The following is a 27,972-nucleotide window of genomic DNA, read 5'->3' on the forward strand; positions in this document are numbered from 1 at the left end:
TGCAAGAAGAGCACGTCAGCCAGTGCATTAGAAGTACGCCACATGACGAAGCGCAACACTGACCCAGCTGGAGTGTCTTTTCTGTGGAGTGAAAGTGAATATATGAGAAGAATCTCTTTGCTTCAATGTGTGTGACAGAGGATTTGTTTCCCATTGTCAAACACATACCAGATGACCATCCTTGTGCCCACCCTGATTCAGAGCAAGGCTAAGGTAGGTGAGAACTTGTCGCTTCTCGGTTTAAATGCATTTGTCACTCCTCGCATGTGGTTTGATGCTTTGTACCTTTGCTCCAGATGTCATTCACTGCTTGGATAACACATCATGTAACTGATGTCATGAATGTCATGTGCTCCTGCACTTGTTACATGCAAGTCAAATTATTAGCTCTATTAGATTACAATAATTTCGTTAGCTGGGATCTTACATCTTAATTTGAATTCAATTAGCTTTTCTATTCTGTTTCATTAGTCACCATAATTTAAAATACTATTTTCTTGGAATATATATATATATATTTATTTTTATTTTATTTTTATTTTTTTTAAATACTTTTTTTTTTTTTTCCAATTACGGCTGTACTGCATAATAATCAATTCCCCACACATCCAACTTGGATTCATAACTAGCTGTGGCAGGACTCTTAAAGTTAGTGTGAAAAGTGAATTTAAGACTAGAGCGAGAGAGAATAGACAAGACAAATCTCTAAATGCTGCTTGTGCTTAAGAACACAAAAGGAACTAAAAGAAAATATGAAGTGGCTTGTCCTTGGCCCATGCTGGCTTTTAAAGCTCTGTCTTTTATGTCCTAATCCATCTCAGATGTTGGCCAGGCTTCAAATAAATCATGTTTTGTTGTCTCAGTTCTGTGCCTGTCTGTCACCCGTTTGTATCGTATTGTTGCAAATCTGAATCATGTGACAGAAAACATTTGAGGGTAGAATGTGTGAGGCACATGTGCTTAAGACCATGTTTCGATCATAAAGTTGAGTGAAATTAAGTCCATCTGGCACCCATTTCATACTTACAGTACAATTGCCAAAGCGCATTAGGTAGCGAACATAATTGAGTGTGATAAGATTTGTTTCCTTCACATTTTCTAAACGGATGGCAGTTTTACTACAACAAAGTGTTTCCCCAGTCTATTTTCAGGTCATGCACCATTAAAAAAAACAAAAAAATCACTTGCCGGCAGATTTCCAGTGAGTGGCACTCTATATATTACACTTGAACTCACCCGCAAAAGACATCCCTTCCATGCAATTTCAAATAGAATATGAAAAAATACCATCAAGCAAGTACAATATCCGACGTTTAATGTAACCCATATTATTGGACACTGGACAGTCATGCTTTCAGTAGAGTAAATGATTCAAACCTACATAATCAATGAGATCAATAGACTGGAGCTCCTCAGGCTGCAGGTTTATGTCAAAACAGTGGCAGTTTTACTTCCACGCTATTTATTTGACTTTGCATAGCAATCATGTGTCACATGCCATTTTGACCCCGTCTTGTAGGAAGTGGCCACGCAATTGTGTGATGTGACCAACAAACAAGAAAGAGAAATGAGTTTTGTTTTTAGTATAGGGATCACCAACCTTTTTGAAACTGAGCGGTACTACATGGGCCCTTCAGGCGACCAATTTTATACATGCTTCTGAAATAAATCTGCTCAGATTACCTTAACTGATATTATACTTAATATTTAATGATCATTCATGTAGACACTGATCATGCTACCAAGTTCATATAAATGATGATCAACAATGAATAAATAAAGCTGGAACCAAATAAATATTCAGCCTGTAGCTGTCCTCGATGGAATACTATCAACAAGAGCAGGGCCCACCAGCAAAAAAATGTTGACGAAAAATGAGAAATGAAAATTTAGCCTCACCCAGGTCAATGGTTTAAAGGTCTGGTTGATGGATGCATGGCAGGAGATTTCCGGGAAAACAAACTTGTGGCATGGTGATCATGGTTATAATAATATGAGGTATTCCTCCTAAAGCAACGTTGGATCCTTTCAAAGATACTATAAATTTCAGCGTTTGTTATTACAGTAAGGTAATGGGCCTCTCATACAGTTTCTTGCTTTGTAAAGAAGAGGAAATTCATGCAAGAAGCACATATGGCCTAGCTTGACAATAAAAAGTCACCGGCCGCAACATTAGGTGCAATGGCCTCACTTGGATCTACTGTATTTTGCTCGCACAGGTGGAAACTCTGATTGATTTGGAACTACTGCACTTGAGTCAAAGACAAAATCATGGCTGGGCATGTCCGTATTGCTCGTAGCCCGTAGGGGGCATAAGTGTATGCTTTCATTTATCCATGCTTTTTCTGTCTCCTGACTCCTTCAACATGATGTGATGTAATGATGGCTATATACTTAGCATAACAGAATTCAATTCTATAGCAAATACTTGACTGAACAATAAAACAAATGTTTCTTATTGTGGTTGTAGTAGCAACAATGCATACTTGAAGAAGTGCTTATTGTTTTGGTTTATATAAACATTACTCAGTATCTCTTCTGAGGTTCTGTGCTAATGCAATTGACCTAATTCAATTAAATCCTCTCTACCAGTCCTAATCAGCACTCCATCCGCACCTTATCTTTTTAAAGATAGATTGATACAGCTTTTGTATTGGATTACATCACATTGCTGAGGTGTGTACACAAATAAGAGATTGCAAACTGGAATTAAACTGTAAAACCAAACATTTTCAACCCCTCGGGTGACTTCAGTTCCGCCCTCAATGTGTTTGAGACAAATGTAAACAACAAAGATGGCTGATTCCGATAAATTTTGTTCTGGTTATCACGGTCATTCCAAATCACATTGTGTCATGTGAACGTATGTCTTGTTCTTACAGTACATTTGTCTCGAATTCTTTGCGATCGAACTGACAGAATCTAAATGGGATAAATCCTATTTCCCACTTCCATCAAATGCAGTTTATCCTCGGTGAAAGGAAGCTCTTCGCTGAATGAGACGCATTGGACTTTGGATCGTTGTAATTTGATTTGTGAGGATTATTTTGATTTGAAAATTTGATCAAATCTTTGCCTACTTTGACAATATGCCTGATTTGTATTCTAGTCAGGCAAAAGCAATACAATACAATACAATACAATACACCGTGGAAATGAAGCGTTGTGCGGGCATTTCTTACAATTCCACAATTGTAAGAAATGCCCGGATGTTTGGAATTGTTAATAGCAGCTCTTTCTCATTGAAGAGAAGGACCCGGCGACATGCACACAGCTTTACTATTTCTTTCATTGTTACTACGAAATTGTAAATATCGTGTATGCGTGTACTGAATAGGGGTGTTAAAAAAAATCGATTCGGCAATATATCGCGATATTACAGCTCACAATTCTCGAATCGATTCAATAGGCACCCGAATCGATTTTTAAACATCCATTTTTGATGGAAAAATATTCAACAAAACATCTTAGGGTTAGGATTCACACCTTAAAAATGGAAGAATGTTATGTTAATGGAATATTAAGCGTTAATATTTTATTTCAATGCTGTTCAAACATGAAACAGATCACAACCTGTTTGTTAAATACAGTGGCTCCCAGTTATAAGTTTCAGATAAATAAATAACACATTTTCGTACAAATATTAGTGTGCATGTACAAGTTTACTGAATAGTATTTTCTAAATTTTAGGTAAAAATCACAACAATCAACGTATAAATTCGTATCGGGATTAATCGGTATCGAATTGAATTGTGACCTATAAATCGTGATACGAATCGAATCGTCAGGCACTAGGCAATTCACACCCCTAGTACTGAATATGGATTACGTATTTTTAATTTTTGGTGGTGGCCAGCTGTCTCTTATTGGCTTAAATGGAGAAATTGATTTTTCATGTGTGAAATCATCTGTGCACTTGATGGGTTCTAAATTGCAACAATTCATATTTTGAATCACGGCAAAGTAACAGACTGACATTGGACGCTGTGCAGTTCAATTGACACAGCCCCAATCCCGCCCTATTTGATCGGTGACGGAGGCCAGGCCAGGCCAAACGAGCCCGTGGCGGTACAGGGCAAGGCTGTTTTCGAACTTGTGATAGAAAAGTGACTTTACTGTAGACATAAATTAATAACGCAATGACCAGTAAAAACTCTCATAGACTCTCACAGGCTTGCTCGCAGACCAATCAAAAGTCATCCTGGGGACATTTAAGGGCATAATTAAGTTTGGACAAGTCTGCCTCTTATGCTCAGAATCATTATTAAGAGTCTCGTAGCCTCACTATAGTGTTCACTGGTGTTGGTATTCTGTCCTCAAGGCAAGGCACCAAGACAACTTTCTTTCCATGAACAACATAATTAAGTTTACTAAATACACTTCAAAGACAAGATCACAATGTCCCTTTTGATAGCGTGTAGACAGTCCTTCCCTTACTTTAAAAAAAAAAGAAAAAAAAAAGGGTGTACGCTTGATGTTTTGTAGTTGTAGCTTTACACTCGACCCATCTGAGCAGCCACAGCGAATTACTCGCATGATGTGTTGCCCTTACTGACAATGCACCCCTTTTCACAGGGAGCAGCCTACTATGTTGTGTTTTAAAGGCTAACTGGAAATGTTTCTTCTCAATTAATCATTTGTCTTCTTTTCTAATGACTTAATTATCATCATTCTAATAAATCACTGAAGGGAAACTCAGTTTGTATTTGGTTATATGTTTGTAACACACCACACACATGCAGACGCTAACAGGGAGATGTCACAGTGATTGGTCACGCAGCTGGGCCCTAAGTTGAGTGGAGACAACCGTTATCTTCTGCTTCCGTTTGGAAGAGCTGCTCCTGCCCTTGTGTCAAATTAACGAATTATTTAGACAGACCGGTACTGAAACAAATAAATGCAAGGTTAAAAAGACAACTCACCATGACGCTTAATGCTTCTCTTCGATGAGCTAGTCTCTGACTCATCTTGTGCTCCCTATGTTGTCACATGGGACATCGTAGCCAGGCTCCAAAATATTAACAGGACACTGTGTAATACTTAGCACCATCTAGTGGTGAACTAATAGTTCATTTTAAACACTCACTTGTTATAGATTTAGCCTCTTTATGATTAGGCCATTGTGTCACTGTGACCTGTCCTGGCTTGGCGTCTTCCTATCTATCTGGACTCTGGCACAGTTATACAGTTGCAACCAGTTAAGATCATCAGGTCACACATTTTCACATGGGCTAGGGCCTAGGGCCCAGGGTGAGTCAGCCTAGCCGCTAGGCTGACTCACCCTGTGTGGGTGGGCGGCCAAGACAGTATAAGATTAGAGTTTTGAATAGTTTAGACCTTCTTTTGGATCCAGTAGGAAAGGCTCCACAGCTGTGTACTCAATCTTTCTGGCATCCAGTAAATAGTTAAACTGAGAATATGCAGTCTTCTGGTTATAAGTATATCGAGCATTCAAGATAAAAGAACTTGCGAAAGTTCCCATCTAAACTTACTTTACATACTACTGATTTCAATAATATGCAAAAAAAAAATATGTATATATGTTTGCGAGTTTGCTTGTGTTTGCCATTTGCTGACCACTTGCCTGACTGATAGCCCTCAACAATGCTAGCTTCGCGAGCTCACAGCAAAGAATTCACAGGTGTTTTTCCTCTTTCCACTTTCCCACTTGGTGTGAAACCAATCTTTTTTTCCTCCACCATCCATCAACTTGCACTGTTTGTTTATGCTTGAAGGGCATGATTACAACAGCATGCTGCGTATTGCTGGGGGGCTTGTTTTTGTTGATCCTCGGGGTATCGTTACAATTATGCACCATTTTATCTTAAAGAAAATTCATACCACCAACAAAAGTGAGTGACGGTTTCATTAAGAGTGATGAAGCATTGCAACATATTTTAAACTCCACTGAATGTTTCTGCAAATTGGACTCCATTAATCATGGGAGGCACTCCACTTCATAATTTGTGCATTTTGAACGTCACCGATTTTAAATGTTCGCAAACATGCTGGCAGATGCCAATTTGAAAATGTGACTGTGTCAGTTGCAGGTAAAGTGTCTGTGTGTGCTTATGTTCCTGAGCTTCCCGCTGTCCATGGCTGAGGTCCCTGGACCTTGCAGACACTCCATTACTAGGGACCACCTGCGGACACTCAAACATCTGGTAGGTGTTTTTAAAGGCTTCAAAGTCGGGGATGGGGGAAACTTAAAGGGACAGTTTGGATTTTTTGACATGAATCTCAATTTCATCCTCACCTCCAGTGTGTGCGATCATCACTGACTTACCCCTGACAGCGTTGTGTGACACGAATTCTGGTCCGGTGTTGGACGAGAGGAAAATAGTCCAGCAAGCTGGCTGGGGTCTCGGAAATAAAGCGTTTTTCTTCTAAAAACAATTTGTGTTCAAAAGAGTGATACATTTGCATCACAATACTCCTTTTCTGAAAAAAAGTCAGACGCCATTACCGCCTGTACTATTTTTCTGTTTGTTCGTATCACTGCACGGCGCATCGCATGCAGCTGATAGACGCGCACTAATCTAGAAGTTGTTTGTCTTTTCGGCGGAAACCGCGCGGATACAGCTGTCTGCAGCGCGTTGATCAGCTGTCTACGGGGCAACGCGCAGTGATACGAACTAACAGAAAAATAGGACCCGGCAGTAATGGCGTCTGACTTTTTTCAGAAAAGGAGTTTAGTGATGCAAATGTATCACTCCTTTGAACACTAATTGTTTTTAGAAAATAAACGCTTTATTTCCATGACCCAAGTCAACTTGCCGGACTACTTTCCTCTCGACCAACACCGGACCAGAACTTGTGTCGCAGAACGCTGTCAGGGGTAAGTCAGTGCTTATCGCACACACTGGAGGTGAGGATGAAATAGAGATTCATGTCAAAAAAGTCCGAACTGTTCCTTTAATGGTGCAGCAAGGCCCCAAGCATGGATAGTCATGGGCTTTTGTAAAACTTTTTTTTTTTTTTTTTTTTTACATTTATTTTTGCCAATAAGAATATTATTAATTGCCAACAGGCATCAAGTTTTGCCAGTTACGAAAAACAATGTCATTAATTTTAAGATCAAATACATTTTCCTGTGAAAGTTCAATAATAAGGTTGCTTTGATCAAGAAGTTTGAGACTACCTACACCGCGCCTTGCAAAAATGAAAATTGTACTTTCGACCTGGTTCATAGTACACAGTGCTGTTAGACATAGAGAAGATAAAGGAGAGAGAGTAGAAGGAAAGAAATCTAAAAGTAGGCAGCCAAATGCACACTAAGTTTTCTGCAAAAGGTTACTTCAGAATGGGAATCGAATCAACACATTATTTTGTGATGGTTTCACAGCAACTACATTTAACAGCACATAAATTTCCACACACACCTCAGGCTACACCCAATTCTACAGCTCCACCACAAACATCTGAAGCTGAAACACTGCTGTGTTGTTTAAAAAACAGGAATAACATGATCTTTGTTTTAAGGAGCAATGTATCACACAGAGACAATGAATCAGGTGACAACTACACCCATTATGTAACTCTAAGTGGAAAAAAATAATAATATATATATATATATATGAAATAATAATAGTGAGGGTGAAAAACAATGACTCATCTTTAATGGCCAAGTGTGCGAAAAGCACACAATGAATGTTAGTATGTAGTCATCCATCTATCCATCCATTTTCCAAACGGCTTGCAGAAAGTCCTTGAGCACTTTAAAGTGTCTGGTACCATGTGCCACTATAGAATTTTGTTTAGGGGACTGATAGCAAAAGGGAAGAAGCTGTTGGAATAACTGTCGGTTTTGGTGTGCATACTTCGATAGCGCCTACAAAACTTGAGGGAAGGAGCTGTAAGAGGTAGTGACTTGGGTGGGGAGGGTCTGAGAGGATTTTGCCTGACTTTGTCATGTTTCTTGGAGTGTGAAAGTCATCAAGAGTGGATAGGAAGTTATCAATTATTTTTTTCAGCAGTCCTTACTGTCCGTTGAAATCGGATTTTCCCCTTATTTGCCCGCACCAAACGAGACGATGATGGCAGACCACAGGACTTATTCCATGACCCTGTGCCAGGCTGGAAGAATGTCGAAGGATATTTCCTTAACTCCACAATTATCTCTGCAGTCTTGACCATGTTCACCAGAGCGCCAGTTGTTCCACTTCCTGTCGAAATACAGACTCATCACCGTCTTTGGTGAGGCCGATGTCTCTGGTGTCATCTGTAAACTTCAGGAGTTTGACAGCTGAGGTGCAGTCACTTGTGTAGAGGGAGAAAAATCAGTGGGCAGAGGGCGCATCCTTGCTCAGTGCTTCTGTTGATGATGTCTCCTGATATCAGCGCGACAGGCCTGTAGTTGCTCATTTGCGATATTGCAGGTTATTTGTGGATTGGGGTGATGGTGGAGCATTTGAAGTAGATGTTGACCTCACACAAGGATCTGATGAAGATCTGTGTGAAGAATGGAGCCAGCTGGTCAGCGAGAGACACCTCATCTGGCTCTGAAGCTTTCTTGATCTTCTGTTGCTTGAAAAGCCGTTTCACATCATGTTCGTGAATCGGCTGGGCAGGGGAGGGTGTCTGGGGTCTGACGGAGGTAGTTGCTGGTAGGGATGGGTGGTTGAGGGTTGTGAAAGTGTCCTTTATAAATATGCAGTTAAACATTTTCAGGTCGGCAGCTAATCAGAAGGTAAACAATATAATGAAAAGAAGAAATGGAATAATGGAAATAAGCCTTTTTCACTTATTCTGAGACTGTTGTCCGGGCAACTCTCAAACACACTGCAAGAGTCAGTGCAGTGAGAGACTTTAAAAGTTAATATACTGCTTTGAGGCGTTGAGTCCATTAACACATCCAAGCATGCCACAGTCAATCAATTCTTTAGGTCATCTGTCAACTGCTTATGTCAACGCTGAAACATGCTCATTAGTTAATTGATGCTGATAATCATTTTAAAATATAATTAATGACAGGTGTTAAGATGCAGTTTCTATTAACTAGATTGTGGGGAAGTGGGTTCAGACAGACACTGCTTGAATACTGTATTTAAAAAGTTGTAAAAACTGTCTCCATTTTGTCTCTACAGATGGATAACCAATTGAGAAGCGGGTGCTCGATAACTTACACATTCATAGAACAGAAATCTTTGGTAAGGTACCTTCTTAATTGTTGTAAGTTTCCATTACAGTATTTATCCAAATCAGACCTCTCAACGTGTGGTACATGAATGAATATTTTACTTGAGCCTATTAATTTCAGATGACAAGAGTGTATTTTTTAACAATTAAACACTAAATTCTGGCAGAAGAAAAGAAAGGCAGTTGTGCCTTAAGTTCAAATGAACTATAATGCATTGTTAATTTTAAAAATAAAAAATGTAGTATCGACTTAACAGCATTCTGGTTCTTACTGAAAATATGGTCCAGAAAATAAACACCAGTTGAAATAATACTTACTTCCCAGTGAATATTCTTATTTACTCTTATTTCAAGATCACCCTTGAACTAAGCTGAAAAAATATGTCATACAACAGGTCTGTGTGGTTGTAGCTCAACTTTCCATCGAGGATGCTTTTTCTGTTCTATTCTATTCTACTGAGGATGCAAATTAGTTGAGATTTAATCAACAGAGCCTCTTTTACTTGCAGCCAACTAGCACATGTCATTTGGTCTTGAATGAGTCAAGATATAATCTAAATTTCATACACAGAAATTTTTGCAACCAGTTCTATTATTATAGGCCTCATTCTACATTTTAATATTCCAGCTTCCTGACCACACTTTCTGATTGCAGAGCAAGTGCTGCTTCGTGAAAGCTGCCTTCCCGTGGATATTAGAGCTCCTCACCACTCACTTCAAATATAACAGGGGTTCGGTCAACTATAGCTATGTTCAGTCTTTGAGAGCACTCATCCTCAATATCTACTCGCAGAAATGTGTTCCTCAGATCAACGAGGAGCTTGAGGTGCGTACGTCTTCAGGCCATAAGTATTTGCTATGAAAAAGGTTTCCATGGAAACTGAGCAAACCTATGCAATGTTTACCAATGCCCATTACAGGACAAGCCCGAGAGTTTTGAAGTGCTTTACAAAGGGTCTCCTGCAGAAGCGCTGCAGAGAGCTTCGAGAGTGCTGTCTGTTTATTTGGAGCTGGTAACGACGAGTGATGCACCACTCGACTGGAGTTGCCAGTATGAATACTCAAAATTGTTTGGTTCAAGCACGGAGCAACCTCAAGCGTCCTCCACACAAGGCTGCACAGGTGGGATCATCGATCTATTGAGGGCTTCTCTGATGTTACTTGAGGCCTCAGAGGTCACAGATTGTGTGTAATCTTCTACAGACAGTTATATTACGAGGTCAGTGAAGGCCTCTCAGAGAAGACCACTGAAAGACCTGTACAAGCTTGGCTTCATCATCACCTCCATCTTCGGAGCACTACTGTTCATATTTACTCTCTTCTGTCTAATCACACAAAAGGTACCGGTGCTTCTATTTTGCTAATTCCCAAACCATCTCTACCATACTCTAAAATTCCTCACGTGATCACGTGTGCCTTGGCCTCTCAGTTGTGCTCTCTGAGACAGGCCTGCTGAAGAATGCAACAGAACAATTACAATTCTTAAGACTTCTTAGTAATGGCTCATTTAAGATGGTGTACTATGCGACAACAGAATTGTGAGGCTGACATACTCGTATGCCATGAACTCCTGTAGATAAAAGATGTACAGTCATAGAAGCTGTGGAATTAATTAATTAATAATTTGTGTTGGGTATATGCAGAAATACTAACAACACATAATGACACATTATGTTGCTAATGTCAAATTACGCATAGAACTGCATTTGGGTGAAATAGAGGATCGTGCTTGTAAGGCACACAAATGCTCTAAAAGATTTTATGGTCATGGTGTAGGAGATTGCTCTGCAATTCAGTTCAATTTGTCAAGTTAGATAAGTTCTTGCGCTCGCTATTATTGTTCGCTGGGGGAAAATTAACCTTCCGCATCTGTGTTCTGCATCTTGCAGTCATTTTAATTTTAGTCTTAAACTTTTGGACAAGAATTGTTTATTGGTCCAATAGTCACAATTTAGTCATCTCACGATATGATAGTTTTATTACAGTTTTAGGCAACACAGCTCAAAAAGGTTTTACTCTAATTTTAGTCACATTTTTTGGTTCTGCACTATTGGATTTGTTTGGTTTTGTGCGTGTATGTGCGTGCGTGTGGTGGTGGGTGGGTGGTATTGGGGGGAACAAAAGGCCTAAAATGTTTCCTGTTTTCGACACTCACTCTAACATGTGTCAATGCCAGGTTTGCCAAAGCATATTTGCTGCCCTAAATGTTCGCAACATCACAGTAGCTAGCACACGTATAAACTCATGAACTGACGCTAGCACAGCAAAGCTTGCACGAAGCTGGCTTGCAACCCATTTGCGACAAGTGTTATACAGAAAATCTTAAGATACAAAACTATTACATTTATCACAACCCAATTGTCGAGTAACATTGTATGTTTAAGATGTGTCAAAAGGACTTCATTGTTGTAACTCACCTTCAAATGAACAGCGGTAGTTTATGGTAGACCACACCAATTACTGGCTTGCAGTGGTTTTCAGAACTCCGCAGTTATTCAGGAAAAGACAAGATGTACTATATATAGATTGAAACATTTAATTTATTTTCACTACATACTGTGGAACATTAATTTAACACACTAATTGGGAAAGGGGCTTGCTGAGAGAGCTGATTGTCCTTTAGGTTTGGTTTTTTTTAAACACCCAATAACAGTACAAAAATAGTTTTGTACTTTTTGTATGCCTGCAAATGCCTTATGCAATAGAGTATTATTGTAAATAAATGTATTTTTAAAAATTTTAAAACTGTTTTAAAACTTTTAAAGTTGACCTTGTTGGTTCTTGGCTGGAGTATAATGGACGCATCTGGTGGTGTTCATGAGCTACGATGCTAGCGTTTCCTTTTATTCACCCCCATTATAATTAGATAGCATAGATAAGGGCTTTACAATGAAACAATTATGTACCGTACCAAAAATAGCATGGTCGAGAGGCCTGTGCACTACTCACACCAGCCACCGATATGAAGAGGTCGATACAACATGCTCATTTTGAGCAAATGGCGTGCCAGGCAGAAATGGGAAAACCAGATCAAGAAAGTAAAACACTGCCAGTGTTTGGCACAGGTGCTTCTCATAATGACCTCATTTACCTACTGGTCGTCAGCTTTCGTTCAAGATTGAAAAACGTTGCAAAGACAGCCCTTGCAAACGATCTTTTGCAATTTTCTTGTCACCATCAAATTTTAAACATATCTGTGGTCTTGATTTTGAAGACACTGTATAATAACTTCATTGATTCGTTTTTCCCCCTTAATTCATTATGTGTTTAAACATGTTGAAAATGGGAAAAGCCCAAGAAATATTGTAGTAATGATTTGTGGTAGTATAGTATTTAACAGTTTTCACGGTGTTCGGCTGGGCAAAAACAGCCGCCCAGTGACGTACAGCATGAGGCTGCCCCTCCCCAACTATACTGTATAAGAGCTTGTGAGAAAATATGTTTACTGTGTTATGTTTATTGATAGACCAGCTTTAAGCGGCTGACCCCAGGATTACACCGGTTGTGTGCGCGGTGCGGCTTGACTGCGTGCGCTGGACGTGTCAATTTTTTGGCCAACTCACACCGGCTCCGCACAGCTGCATATCGGCAGCTCCGTCGCCAATCACTTCCCGCCGTGTCTCGCATGACCGCGCGCGATCATATGGATTCAAAACAACGACAAACACACAGAAAGTCTGTGCTCAACAGAGAAGCAGAAAGAGAGGTGGACTTTTATTATTTTGTGGATTTCCACCTCCAATATAAAGCTCTCTTTGTCCATGTTCGCTAGTGTCTAAACCGTGAATGAGCACCTCGCACGTTAACTCCAGGCCCGGTACACCCACATCACGTTTTGCTAATATGCTTGCGAAATACGAATTGGCGAGTGTTTTATTTTGAAAGGTAACCGGAAATTTATTTTGAAACTGCGTCGGTCTTTGTGCTAGCTTGGATAGACCTATTTTCTATTTTTGCCGGAGGCCGCATCGGTCGGCCTCCGGCAAAAATAGAAAATAGGTCTATCCTTGCGGAAGGGCTGCAGCATGCCGCAGTTGAGACACAGTCGACACGCAAGCGGTGTAATTCGCACCATTCAAATGAATGGAATCTAATTGGTTGCGTCGCCGGAACGCACCACAGCCGCAGCGCAGCCGCAACCGGTGTGAGTCCGGGGTAACGACAGGTTATGCCAGCTAGACTACGGTAATATATATTTCTCGGTCCTCGTGGGCCGGAATACTGCAGGTTTTGGATGTTTCCCTTCCCCAACACACCTGAAGCTCATCAGCAAGCTCTGCATGAGCCTGATAACAATACTATTCATTGGAATCAGATGCGTTGGAGCAGGGAAACATCCAAAACCTGCAAGACTTCGACCCTCGAGGGCCAGGATTGCCCATCCCCGGTCTACAGAATGTGGACATTTTTCCTTTTTTTTTTTTTCCCTCCCCCTTTCATGAAGCCCCCTGTATACTACCCCACCTACTCAGTTTGTGATATTTTTTTCTGTGCATGACGGCTTGGATTTACGAGGTAAACAATATAAAATTTATATTAACAAGCTTCATACGGAGATGATTGTGGCCAAAACCACAGTTTACAGGCTTGTGCAAGGTTCTCACCATGAATGTTGTAAAAGTGGGTTTATTTGATCGAGTATAGGATCAAGTTTGGCTTTTTGAATAACGTTTCTTGTGAGTGTTCACCAAGTGATTTCTTCTAGTCCTGTGTGCAAACACATGGTCAGAATTCACCAGGTTGAGCTATGATGTGCGTTCCATAGCATCTGGGAGTCTTTAACTCATGGCCAGTAAATCTAAATCATCAGTCAGATGTGAGCTCTGACCAGCAGTATCCTAAAAATATTATGGTGGTGTTTTGATATCAACACTTTGTGGAAGGCAAGCCCAGAACAGCATGAAAACCCAAACATATGGACCATTTTAGAATCTTAATAGAGCCAAAGAAACCATGTCTTTAACACTGTCTGTTTTCCCATTAAATAGTCTTCTGCACAGTATGTCTGTATAATTATAAAACTCAAAAGGGGAAATGCTGTGAGACTTCAAACAATAGATTTCCTTTGGCCATGATGTTCTCAAAACACACCAGGCATTACTTTGCTTCATCGACGGGCTACAAGAGCAATTAGAACATGGAACATGACCAGCCCGGGCTTTTATCCGTTTACTGATCATTCTCAATAAGCTCATTATTGTTGCTAGAGGACAAACTACGTTTTTGTCTGTTTATGACCCTAATAATAGATGCGTAGTAACGGTAGTAAATATTTTGCCCAGAACTGAAAAGTTTTAAAAGAGGAATATTCATCATCTTTCCGGACAGGTCATTCTAGAGCTGAGCTGAGTGCTCCTTATGTTTTTAATACTAACCATGAATTGCTAACAGACCTCCACCTGATAACCTTATGTAGAACTGCACATTGATAATGCTATATTTAATCAGAAACCAATCATGCTTTAAAAGTTTACCACACTGACATTTGAATTTCTATCAGGACAGATTGACAGGAGACCAAAAAAAAAAAAAAAAAGATAAAGATTTCAAGTGTATTGAAAGCTCTAATAGGAACACAGAGAATAAGGAGGTTGTGAATTTGTCTCGAAGTCAATTTGGATCGTATATCACATTATCCCACTAGGAAGCCACAATGCTGCTGGAGATTGTAATAGGTCTTTCAGAAGAAAACTCTTATAGCAAAAAGTAGTTGTACAGATTTTAATCTGTCTAGTCTCTATCTTAAGATAGCAGTTTTAAATTCATTTTCAATGTGCATTGTCATGAAGTATAGGTAAACTCTTGCATCAAAAGGGTGTCACGATTGAACATGGTTTTTTTTTTGTGTACAAAATTCAGAGGCGGCCATTTCCACCGAATTTTGCTTGCCGCCTCCAGCCTGGAAGGGGGAGTTAGCTCATCACCACAGCAATTATTTAATGCCAATTTGCAATGGTTAGTGTTGGTCAAAACACAACATGCTCCGTGCTTAGCGATCATTGTTTTTCTTTTTCTCATCACACACACACATCCACGCAATCACACACAAACATGGTCTCCTGACGGGAAGTGAATTTGTGCCGCCTACGCTTACAAACACAGTTTCCTTTCATGGAAACTATCGGGGGGGTGGGGGAGGCGGGAGCTGAGTACGCCATCAAACGGACAAGCCACAGCGATGTTACAACCCGCCATCTACGGCGTACAAGAATTGGATACGTGTGCGCAGCACCCGACCACAAGCTACGGCACAATACTCGGCGTAAATTGGGATGTGTGTCGGTCATTAACGCAAGAGTAAACGCATAAGTATAAATCCGGCTTAAGACGTCGCCACATCATGCAACGGAAAGTCTTTTTTTGAATCCTGGAAAAAACAGTGGCTGATACTTCCCCCTCCTGAAATGTTTTGGCAGAACGGTTTTACTAAATGAATGCTTTAACATTCACACGTTTTAACATGGTGTTGGAAACACTGCTGTTCCAAATCATCCACAAGATTATTTATATAGCGCCTTCAAACAGCCTGAGCTGTCACAAAGTGCTTTACAGAAACACACACAAAAAAAAACAACCATAACATAACATAAAATATTAACACCAATACAATACAATCACAACAAAACAACATCCTTCCATTCCTACATACGATTTGATGTTCGAAGCAATTATAGATGAAAGAGGACAGAATCAGTCTCCTTTCAGTTGATCAAACACGCGATCGCAACATGTATGACGTCACACGTTTGCGACAAACTGTTTGCTTATAAGATAGCTCATAAACAAGCAGCTGCTGCGTTCGTGACGAGCACCATACACACAAAAAGAATAGGCCAATGTTGCAGTCTCAACCAATGTTGCAGATAGTCATATCACCCATCATAGTCAGGGATGCTCCGATCCGATACGTGGATTGGGTATTGGCCCAGATATAGGTCGCTTGCACATGTCGTCACTTCCGCCTCGGATTTCTCGTAGTCGCCATGCTGGGTGGCCTCCATTTACGTAGCGATTCGGTCTAACACGTATCTATCACGTTTGTTTTCTGCGTTTAAAATGGTACATTGTTGCTGCATCGTTGGCTGTTCGAACAAAGCCAAGGGGGAAAATGGTCGGTCTTTTTTCCGAATTCCGAAAATAATTAGGAACCAGGGCCTGGAGACAGAGGAGTGCGGACTCCGGAGGGAAGTCGTTACTTTGGGCTCGTGTGTGCAGCGATCACTTTGTGAGCGGTAAGCTTGTTTACCTTTATTTAATGCATGAGGATTAATAACGTTTCGACCGCCCATATATGGGCAAGTTGCTTATGTTTTGGATTCATGAGCAAGCAAGTTCGGTAGTACAAGCTGGCTAGCGGACGTTAGCCGAAAGCTAACATCGAACATTTTCACCCAAGTAGTGCCAGTGCAAAGTGTTTACTGCTGAAATTGGATTGATTAGTCTTGGGCTTTTAATGCCGATAACATGTTTTTTGGTGGCAAAATGTAAACTTGGAAAAAAAAGAGACAGAAGGGGCTGATGCAAGAAAACAGACCCCCGGGGGTGATGCAAGAAAACAGACCCCCGGTAGCCTACACATCATGCTAAAGAACTTATTCACGGCCACCCTACTGCGGTAAAATAACCAGTCTTTCCATATTTTATTTGTTTATATATTTGTTTATTTTAACAGGTCGCCCTGCGCCCGTTTTTCTGTCCAATCATCCCGACTGGGCTCCAACATTAAAGTTGGGTCCCAAGTTACAACATCTATGTCTCAGCCCAGTCGGTGCCAAGATATGAACGTGCACAGGAGAGACAAGCAAAGAAAAGACGACTCGAAGTGGCAGAGATTGTTGCAGTTATGCAGCCAGATGGCTCCAGTAACCTGTACCCTCAAGTACTGCTGACATCATTGACTCTGGTATGCCACTCAGAATTCATTACATGATATATTGTATGCATGAGTGAATGTATGTGTTTGTTTGTGTGTGTACACGCACCTTATATTTTAGAGACATTTGGAAGTGTTTATAGAAATAAGTATTTGCCTGTAGCAATGTTCATACATTAAAAAATGCAACAAAATGTGTACATTTCTTTTACACTGACAAAAAAACTATACTACTTTACTATATTAAACCTATTACTGGTACCGTATTTTTTTGTGATTTTTTTATTTATTTTTTTCTTTAGGGATCTCATGCCACACCGACTTGATTGCCAATGACATGATGGAAACGAAGGCGAGCATCAAAGCATTGGAGGAGGACAACATGCGACTTTTTGTTTGGCGCTAATAAAGGCAGCGTTTATACAAATTCTATTGTTGGGTTTGTTTACAAAGCTATACATAATACAAATGACAGGATTTGACTCAATGTGCAATATGGTCCCTCTTAAAGTAATGGCATAAATCTCTATTATTTCTAAAAGCACAAAAAATGAAGTGAATAATTATTAGATGTAGTAATTTCAGAGTTAAAAATTGAACTGTTAATTAATGTAGTTTATTTTAGCACAGGTGCCTACCATCCTGAGATGACGGTATGATGTAATGTTGATGGGGTACGCAATTACTTTCATTATGCTATGTACAGAGGAAAAAGTTGCTCTCTTTTAAATTTGTTTAATGAAAGACAAGTACCAGTACTGTGTTACAGTTTTCCCAATAATCCTTGTTTCACACTTGCCACAAAACCACTGTCCTTTTGGCAGTCTAGATTGGCACACTTCAAGTGATATCATTTGATTTTACAATCTGCTGCAGCACAAAAAACTACTTTATTCCGCATCTTTGAAGTACATGAGCAAGTGGTAGGTGACAGCGGCTGAGCAGGAACACTGGAAGTCCACTGCTGATCTAGTAAATGCTCTCCCGAGCAGTTCAGGTAAGGAGGGGACTTTGGGGAAAAAAAAAAAACTCTGGCTTTTCCAACTGGCCAAAACGAGCGATCTGGGTGGACTCGCTCAATCACACTTTGTCCACACCACAAAGTCGCAGAAGTCCGTCCAGTTAAACTCATCTGTGCCTGAATCTGAAAATATTACAAACATTGTAATTAAAATATGAAACATAGAATTAAATAAGAAACTACAAAAAGTAAAGCCATACATACCTGGTAATACTATTGGTGTTGTCGTGACAAGTGATTGGAATTGTTGCCATCCGGCACCAGACAGAAATTGGGTGTTGTGACAGCCTCCTTAACCGTGAGATCATAAGAAAAGCTGTCAGTATGCTCAGTAGTTACCATGAACACGTTTTATTGTACTGGAAACTGAAACTAAAAATACGTCCTCTGAGAGTGGTTAACCTTAACCATTTAGAATAAGTTGATTAAGTAACATGTAACTAGTGAAAGGGTAGCATTAAATTTAATTAAGCCAAGGGGAGGCTGTGCATAGTTACTTTTTATTCTTATACGCTCTGCCATATTTGCCTGTTATAAAATTGTTAGAAAAACCACATCAGGTAAACCCAGCTGTGCATGTAAACACAATGATAACAGGAAGCCTGAGAACAAATCAACATTTTTGTGTGCAGAATTACCAACACCATGTGGTTTACTTACGTGCAACAGCAACCGTTTCTTCTGATGCGATGTTAAAGTTTACACTCTGTATCCACCCGCTTACAAAATAATTGTAAGCCTCCAGGGATTTGTTGGCGTGTTATGGAGCATGTTGTCAACACGAGGTAGGGAAAGATGTCCAGAGATGTCACATTTGGCCAGCAAGCTTTCTCCGTCAAAAAAAAAAAATCACCCTTGGTCAGGACGTAATTAGGATCAATCCCGCCACACAGAGACACCTTCTGCCTGTATCGTTGTTTTTGATCTTCCGGTAAATCGTGAAAATACTGCGAAAATTACATCAGGTTGATAAGCTCTACCGTGTAACTCGCGAGTGTACCTTGTGAACCGGCGGACACCCAATATGGCGCCCGAAGGAAAAACTCCCATGATGCATTACGATGTGCAAGCGACCTATTGGGAAGAAAAAAAAATGGATCGGGTATCTGTCAAAATGGTCCCGATCCACAGAGGCTTATCTCCAGGGCGTGTGCTCTTTCACCACACCTCCAATGACAAGGTGAAACGGGGAATGGTGAGGTAAATATCTCCCCCTTGCTACGGTTGTGACGCAGTCAATTTGTCTGTCAAAGGTGCACTGGCGGAACATCGCTATACCAAGCTTCCGTGTACAAAAAAAAACATGGCCGCATGAAAATTCCATGCGAACCCACAATCCTCGATGCGACCAGTGACGTATGATTGGCTACAGTATAATCACAATATGACATCAGTGTTTACATCTGCCGGTGGCGGACGAAGCTAGCGAGCATTAGCAAGGAAGCCGTTCTGTCACGGGCTGATGAAGGAACAAATCGCAAATATTATGTTGGTTCCTGCCGCAAAAACGAACGAGATTGTTCCCGAGTCGCATGAAACAGCTTACCCCGTGGAAGCACAGGATGATGCGGCAGAGGGACTAGTTTAACCAGGACACGGACCCTCGTCAAATCATAATGGTTTGCAAACTTCCCTCGACAAGGAATACTAACTTTTTTATTAGTGGGAAAAGAAGGATAATCAGACGCTTTCACGAGCGGGAAGTCAGCCAGCCAGGATGAATGAAAATCCTACTCCAATAAATGTTCAAAAAACATTTTCAAAACATTATTTTTTTGTGAATACATTGAACATTTTGTGGGAAAAAAGTGCAAAGACAATTTATTATGGATCGGTATCAAATCCGTCTCGGCAGATACTGAACCCCAAAGTATCGGTAATGAAAAAAGTGGATCGCAGCATCCCTAGATAATACCACCTCTGCCTCAATTTGAGCCAGGATCCCACACACATCATACACAATGTTTGGCACTTGAAAATAACACCTTTGTCAATGCTTTGTTGTATGTTGATGAGGTATAACTCTGGCCAGTGGTCGTGGCCCGATTTACGTTGGATGCAAAAAAGCCTACACACCCCGTTCAAGTGCCAGCCTTTTGTGATATTTAAAAATAAATAAATAAATCTAATATCACAACTTTTTCCTACATAAATGTGACTTGTAACCTGTACAATGCTATTGGGGAAAAAAAAAATCTTTACATGGGAGGAACTGAACTGAGATAATTTTGCACACTTTCTTAGAAGGAGGGATGGGACATTACTGTGTTCAGAATAGACATGGGCTGATAACCGGTTTGACGATTTACCGTGGTTTTAAAAAGTCACGGTTTCAATAACCACTAATACTGTCTGTCACCGGTACTTAGCTCTTCTTGCAGAGTTGCGTAAATGGGCCAATTTGAAGTTTGTTGCCTTCAATTAATTTTCTTCTTCTACAGCAAGTGCACGTGGAGTCGTGCTCAAGGGGGAGGAGGGAATAACTGGAGAGGGGTAGGGGTAAGGACAGATGGTTATTGTTCTTAAAATAAATAAATAAATGTACGTGTATGTGCAAGCGTGTCCCAACGGACAACATGAGTAACTGGGTCTGTTCTAAAAAATAGCTCACCAGTGATGGGACACTGTGACTTACTAAGAAGAATTAAAACACAATGGGGCCTATTCACTAAAGGTTTGCATCGCCTTTGCACGGCACTAACCAGTATAAATGGAGCAATCAGGGAGCGCCTAATTAACTAAACACACCCAGATGGGGAAATCCGTCACTAAGTGCGCTGCCAACCAGATTGCGCCTCGGTGCACCATTGTTATTTGCTGATCGGCAATGGCAGGGAGGCATTTTACGATTATTTTTTACGTGCCAGATGCATACTGTACACCCACGCCAACCTCTGAATATATATTTTCAAAAAACAATCGCACCAATAATTTGTATTTTATGAATGAATGACCTCGTTGTCATCCTCTCTGCTCTGTACAGCTTAATGGCGCTCTAAACGCTTACTCTCGATCCAACCTCGCTTTCTGATAATGTCATCTTTCTCGCAACTGTTACTATACAGTGCTTCTCAATTATTTTCTGTCATGGCCCCCCCCAGTAAGAATGTAATGTAGTGGAGGTGCGATTGCACTTTATTCTAGGACAGTAAAAAAAAAAATCTAAATAAAAAAATAAAAAAGCATGTTCCCCGAGATCAAACACGCCCCCCTTGATGGAGTCTCGCACCCCTCTAGGGGGGCCCACCCCACTATTGGAGAAGCACTGCTATACTACAATGTTCTTGGCGCAAATCCATTGCCATGTGTGGTAAATCAGGTGCAAATTTGCTCCAAGCTGTGAGTTTTGTGGGCGTTTTTGCGCCGGTATATGATTAGAGCAATATCCTTAGTGAATAGGTGGGTAACTGGGCGCAGACTGCGGGTGCAGTTGTTGTGCAATATTTCGCGTTATTACCGGACAAAGCGCATTCTTAGTGAATATACCCTAATGTTTACTTATTTAAACTTGGCATGGTACATGTTTCTTAATGTACCAAATATTCTATATTTTGTTTAAAAATGAAATAGTGTTGAATGAAAAAAAAAGAAGCTGTTTTTATTTCCCCAAATATTTCTTAAAAGGACATTTTAGAGATGTAATTTTAATACCGTGATTCCGTGACATGGCGATATTTTTGCTCATGGCTATCATACCGTCAAAATCTAATATCGGCCCACGCCTAGTTCAGAATAAACCATTCATATTCAAATTCATGTTAAATGGTAGTCATCATGCAGCAACCACCATTTTAAGTGCTCCTGATTAATCACAAATAAAGTTAAAGTTAAATAAAGTGCAAGCCATGGTCTGTAATGGGCTTCCGCAGCGTCAGAGGGATCTTGTTTTTCAAAGGTATTAAGCCTAATTTATGCCTCCACGTTTGCTCTTGCGTTGATGACCGCCGTAGATCACATGAACTTTACCTTGCGCAAAGATTTTTTCACAAAATGGGTTGTATACGTTATAAGCGTGCGAAAGGTTTTGAAATGATTTATCTTGTCTTTTTTTTTTTTTTAACATCACAAAAACCTGACATTTGAACATGGGTGTGTAGACTTTTTAACCAAGTTCCTACTGTATGTATGAGTATGTATGAGCATGTGTACTTTCTTTGAAAGTCATGGCACTAATTATGTCCCTGTCATTTAAAAACAGAGGACCCGCGTCCGTCACAGATCGGGATCTTATACGATTTCTAGGTAAGACCACATTGCACAATGCCTTCAAAACATCCCACTTTTGGTTACCCTGATGCATGTTGTCATTTAATTTAAAGCAGAGACCAGCAAGGCACAGAGCTGCAGCTACAATAATGTGAGTATCCTTGCAAATTACATTTCTATTCAAACTGTAAGTGTGCGTGTGTGTGAGTGTGTCGGGGGGGGGGGTGGGGGGGGGGGGGGGGTGGGGGGGGGGGGGGGGGGTTCTCGGGCAGTTTTACAATTGAATTTCAAATTGAAATAGTCACAGTAGTTTCTGGGGAATTTTTTAGGTTGATCGTTCTAGGAGAACTTGGCAAACGTGCTGATTTCTGTAACGAAGGCTATACCCATGATGTTGGAATCATGACTGCGACATGTTCCAACGTGTCAGGACACTTTGTCCCTGTTCACCTCTATAGATTTGATTACATAAAGTATGTTCATATTTGTACTTCTTTCTCTTGTACTTCATTCAGCGTTAAAGGGGAATTCAAGACCAACGCGTTCTTTACAATACTAAGTTCTATGCCCATTAGTCTAAACACGGCATTCTGATTAATATTGGGTTTGTGGAAAATGAATTGCACATTAAATCATCTGGCGCTTCTCCCAGATTTATCGGTACAACCGTAGGCAAAATTTTCACAGTAGAAACAGTAAATGTGATCTTCTGCTCTAGGTCTACCGAGTTGCGCTTTTTCCTCACCACCTCAATCCTGTAAATTGTCTCTTCTAAACTTTGAACCCTTTTATTCTAAAAGCAGCAACACATTCTTCCAGATTTATTTTTTTGGTACCGACTTGTCAGTTGAGCCATATACAATCAGAACGTTTTATTATGCCATGGCACCTGTTCTCTATTTTCTAATAAACTTTTGGTTAACCTGATTTAGGGTTGTGCTGATTTTGGCTGCTGTAAATTTCAAACCATCTCAGTTTAAATGTGCTTTCGAGATTTTTTATTTTTTTTTTAACCCTAAATCACTGGAATAGTGGCGAGAATTGGATGATGTGTTAATCCTACTTATAAACTTTGGGGTTAGTGATTTATATTGACATTTTCTTTTTGCATGTTTATGTTAAATGGCTTAACTCGTTCAATTAGAATAAAGTAATGAAGTATAATAACAGGAACTCATGATGTATTTCAGTCAATCCTGTCCAGTGCACATTGATGTTTTACACATGTGAGTTCTTTCAGGTCAATCTCACCGTAAGCTTTTTTAGGTGTATAAACAAATACCTTTTGTAATCTGAGATCTATTTCTTTGGCACCGATTAATGTGTGCAACTTTGCTTAAATTACCTTAATCATAAGTCATTATTCATAATTAATGATATCTATGTCAGAGCACTGATCATGTTAATGATTTCGTCCAGTATTTATCATCAATAGTTGAACAAGGTAGGAAAAAGATAAACATCAGTTTGTAGAACTTGATTTCTATGATTGTCTGCAACATGATTACCGTACTAGAAAATCACATGAGTACCCACCAATGGTGAGCTATTTTTAGAACAGGCCCGCAAGCTACTCATGTGGTCTCATAAATACATTCAGGACTATTTTGGTAGTCAACACATAAACATCAAGCAACTACTCCATAGATGTGGGGTTGTTGTTTTTTTTGTGTAAATCTTTTTATTCAGAATTTTTATGATTTGAAAAACACAGTGATGCCGTCGAAGTTCCAGACATACAAGGCCTTTTGACTTACAACAGGTAAAAAACAAATAGGTTAACACTTCAAAGGATTATCCAGAATGACAATATCAATGAGTCGTATTAGAGATTCAAAACGAACTTCAGGAACCAATAAGCAAGGCAATTATCTACTATTAGCGAAAATCGACAACCATCCATTCACTCTAACGCATACATACAGACAGCAAACAAATGAACCAAAAACACACAAAAGACAAAAACCACATATGTCCTGAAGTACCGCGTAAACGATAATAGATAATGGGTTAAAAAAAAAAAAAAAAAAAAAAAAGGGGTCAACTGGGTGTGGTAAGGGTGGGGAGGGCATCTAATCGCTATTAGGAAGGAGCATGACATTTTCTAAATATTCCTTGAATGGCTTCCACGTCTTGTTGAAGACTTCACTAGCACCGGAAAGCGAGAATCTCATCTTTTCCAGTTTAATATGCGTCGTAACGTCCCGAAGCCAGCTATTGTGTGTCGGGGAAGAGTATGTTTCCACTTAAACAAAATTAAGCGTCTTGCCAGCAATGTAGTGAAGGCCAGTACTCGCCATTTAGCCAGTGGCAAATTTGGTGCTGAAAGAGGAGGGCAACCAAAGAGGGCAGTGCACGGCTCAAAATCAAGGTCCAAACGTAGTACCACTGATAAAGTGTCAAAAATCTGACGCCAGAAACTGCTAAGAGCAGGACAAGACCAAAACACGTGTGTGGTTAGCCGGTGATTGCTTGCACCTATTACAAGTGTCACTGACGTCAGGGTAAATCTTAGCAAGTCTCGCGTTTGTATAGTGTACCCTGAAAAGTACCTTACATTGAAGCAAACAGATATAGAGGAAGAACGAGACTGCATATCTGTACCCATTGATCAGCTAGTATTGATATTCCAATCTCTTCGTCCCATTTTTGTTTCACAGAATCAAGCATTTGAGAGTCGAGAGATCCCAGGGAATTATAAATAATGGATATGACACGTCTCTGAGCAGGGTCTAGGGTAAGCACTTGGTCGGCTAAAGACCCAGGGGGCTGGTTTGGGAAATTAGAGTAAGCAGATTGTATAAAAGTGTCTGGCTTGCAAAAAACGAAAAAAGTGCGATTGAGGTAAATCAAATCGACACGCAAGTTCCTGAAAATCAGCAAAGCGGTTATTTACGTAAAAGTCACTAATTCGCGCCAGGCCTTTGCTTCGCCAGCTGGCAAAAGTAGGGTCAGAACTAGACGGTGTAAAAAGGTGATTATTGACAATAAGAGCAAGTACTGACGGTTCGACCAAGCCAAAATTTTTACGTAACTGAGTCCAAATTTTTAAAGTACACAAGACCACGTTATTCTGGGACACATTGTGCACTTTAAGCGGCAGTCGCGCGTTAATGAGAGAATGCAGCGAGAGCTTCGAGGACCTCAACTCAATTTGGGTTTTTTTGGCAATTGCAGTATAGTCTTCTTAATACGTGGGGGCTTAGTCAGCCATAGAAATGAAGAAATCGAACGATCCAGCTGGGAAAAAAAAAAAAAAAAAGATTTCCTTATGAAAACCGGGATGTGCTGAAACAAATAAAAGGAACTTGGGAAGCATCACCATTTTTACCAAGTTGACCCTGCCAGATAACGAGAGGTGAAGGGCGGACCAGCGAGCCATGTCCTGCTTACACTTCTCCATTAGTGGATATTCATATTAAAAAGGTTATCAAATGTTGGAATAACAAACACACCTAGATAATGAAATCCCTGTGGCGTAATCTTAAATGGGCAAGTGTGCACTGAAGACGTTCTAAATTGACCGTTGATTGGGAGAAGTTCGCTTTTACCAAAATTCAATTTATAACCCGAGTATTTACCGAACTTTGTCAAGATGTCTATAACAATCGGGATAGACGACAAGGGGTTTGATAGGTAAAGCAACAGATCAGCCGTGTAAAGCGACAATTTATGGGTAATGCCATACCTTGTAATGCCCTCAATCCTCTCCTCGGCTCTAAGCCAAATAGCCAGCGGCTCCTAGATTTGGGTTTTTAATAAAACAAAAAAAACAACTGTTCTAGCCGAATAATTTTCTCCAGATTCAAGTCAATCTGGTCAAGTTGACCTCAAAGAACACAAATGCATACAACAACAATGGGCAACAGACAATTTACTGGTAATTTGTTTTACCCATTGTTGTTCCTATTGAATGTTTATAAAAAAAAAAAAAAAAAGGACATTAGCAGTTGGGTGAAAGGAACCCTCCTACACGTCACCCTCCTACATTAAAGCAGAATGATGTCTCTGACAGATGTTATCCAAATTGTCAAGAGATTGAGATTATTATCCGATGTGATCTATGGCTGCTGTACATGTTTGTCTTGAATTTGTTTGTATTTCTAGTGTTGCCAGCGGCAGATCATGAAGAGCTATGTTTGACCCACAAAGAAGATTTCATAATAGTAATTGGCCATGCTGTCTAATTCATTTGAAAGTGTTCCTTTTGACTAGGAGCAAAGATGGACCTTTGTTGAAGAAATTCTGCATATATTATGTTTATACATCATATTGCAAATACAATTGAAGTAAACTAAAGAATTTCTCCACTACACATTTTGATTAACGTATCTGTTTATCGCTTAATCAATTGTTTGTATTGTTGTTCAAAAAGTTATTTATTAGTTTGATTCTTTACAATTTCTGTATAATAAATGCAAATTCACAATGTATATTTTATTTACGAATCCATACTGTATATTTGAAATGGTCACATTTAACGAGCAAGTGATATAACTTCATTATACACTTCAAGCATTTTGTTGCCTAGTTATTGTTTGATTTCACATTTTATGAGGGGTCCAAAACGCGCTAGTAACCATATATGATTTGGTTCACTACACTATAAGACATTTTGTCCTCGCTCTTTAACGTCCCCCATTGCTGATCCCATTTTGGGCGCAGGAGGATGTTGAACAAGGACAAACAATTTCAGCTGTACAGTATTCGAGAAAGTGTGAAGTTCCTTTCCATGGACCTTGGATAATATTCTGTGATTGGTTACAAACACTCATTTGTAGATCGAAAGGGTTCGGAGTGGTGCGCACAACAAAAGCTCAATCTCAGAGAGGCTTGACAGGATTTGGTGGGAAAATGTGTTAGTACAAGCCTGACATTTGACTTATTATTGCAGTACGTAAATAACACAGAAAGACAGAATTGGAAGGCTTGTAGAAGTGTTGCAAATTACATTCCTTAATGTTGTATTGATTTTGTCCGTGCCTTGTCCAGAAGGTTTTGATGGATCACTTTGCATCGTGCCTGAGCTTGAGAGCAACTGGAAATTTCTCTCTTAAGGGGGTGAGAAGGTTTTGTGTAAGAAAGAGCAAAGGAGAGCGATGAAAAAACATGTTGCTAACCTCCAGCTTCTGCAGAAACCCAAACCGTGAAATATAATATAATCTACAACAGCAGCTTATCATTTATGGCTATTTCCTAATGGACAATCTAGCCCATGACATCCCATGAATGTAATTATCAACTTTATGTGAAAAGTGAAATGTTTGTATATTTTCTCATCCCTTTTTTTCTGTTATAATAAGTTGTTTGACTGACTAACCTGGCCAAAAGTAAATATTTTTACATTGTTGAGTAAAAAAAAAAAAATACATTTTGATGATAAAAAAATTGTCCTTTTAAGATGGGATTTAAAAACCGCCGGTGGTACTTACCTGCACTGAAAAGAGTCATTTGAATTACTTCATTCAAACATGTACATTGGGTGAACGTGACTAAAATGTATTAAACTGACACTATTTTATTCTCAAGAAGATGGCAAAATTGTCTCTGTTTACCACATTTTAATCATGTGCAACTCATGTACATTATCAAATTATGGCATGTGATACTAAGAGGCTGCATCTTGGCTAAAGTTTTACATAACTAAATAAAGCCAGTTCCCCCCCAAAATTAGGATGCAATCAAACCCAATTTATAAGACGGAAGCCGTGTAATTCTTTCCCATGTCACGTCA

The 27,972-nt window shown here is 39.9% G+C and overlaps 2 protein-coding genes and 2 long non-coding RNA genes across 12 annotated transcripts in view; 2 read left to right on the forward strand and 2 right to left on the reverse strand.

Moving 5' to 3' along the window:
• csf1b (colony stimulating factor 1b (macrophage)) lies at positions 1–27,732 on the forward strand. Of its 4 annotated transcripts, none has more exons than XM_077513879.1 (9): positions 1–213; positions 6,045–6,164; positions 9,087–9,149; positions 9,794–9,964; positions 10,059–10,260; positions 10,342–10,478; positions 22,231–22,274; positions 22,352–22,389; positions 26,346–27,732. In XM_077513879.1, exons 1-8 carry the CDS (start codon positions 172–174, stop codon positions 22,386–22,388), a joined length of 816 nt encoding a protein of 271 aa, XP_077370005.1. In that variant the 5' UTR covers positions 1–171; the 3' UTR covers position 22,389; positions 26,346–27,732. The 4 variants fall into 4 exon arrangements, with proteins under 4 accessions (XP_077370005.1, XP_077370007.1, XP_077370008.1 ...); XM_077513881.1 differs by having other exon boundaries at positions 22,355–22,389; XM_077513882.1 differs by lacking the exon at positions 10,342–10,478 and having other exon boundaries at positions 22,355–22,389; positions 26,346–26,382.
• Positions 1–27,972, reverse strand: part of LOC144014227 (uncharacterized) — a 62,007-nt gene that overhangs the window by 21,609 nt on the left and 12,426 nt on the right. The window lies entirely within an intron of this gene.
• On the forward strand, positions 16,097–17,438 carry LOC144015038 (uncharacterized). The gene is made up of 3 exons (XR_013282671.1): positions 16,097–16,370; positions 16,811–17,041; positions 17,314–17,438. It is a non-coding gene; the product is annotated as an uncharacterized LOC144015038 (long non-coding RNA).
• On the reverse strand, positions 17,731–19,106 carry LOC144015039 (uncharacterized). The gene is made up of 3 exons (XR_013282672.1): positions 18,693–19,106; positions 18,237–18,323; positions 17,731–18,155 (listed from the first exon to the last, which is right to left on the reverse strand). It is a non-coding gene; the product is annotated as an uncharacterized LOC144015039 (long non-coding RNA).

The sequence above is a fragment of the Festucalex cinctus genome, chromosome 2, assembly GCF_051991245.1.
Source record: "Festucalex cinctus isolate MCC-2025b chromosome 2, RoL_Fcin_1.0, whole genome shotgun sequence".
NCBI lineage: Eukaryota > Metazoa > Chordata > Actinopteri > Syngnathiformes > Syngnathidae > Festucalex > Festucalex cinctus.

Excerpts from the sequence above, each read along its gene's own strand:
- csf1b (XM_077513879.1), top strand. The coding sequence starts at position 172 with ATGACCATCCTTGTGCCCACCCTGATTCAGAGCAAGGCTAAG. Across the intron at positions 6,165-9,086 it reads TGCGGACACTCAAACATCTG|ATGGATAACCAATTGAGAAG; the intron begins GTAGGTGTTTTT and ends TTGTCTCTACAG. Across the intron at positions 9,150-9,793 it reads TCATAGAACAGAAATCTTTG|AGCAAGTGCTGCTTCGTGAA; the intron begins GTAAGGTACCTT and ends TTCTGATTGCAG.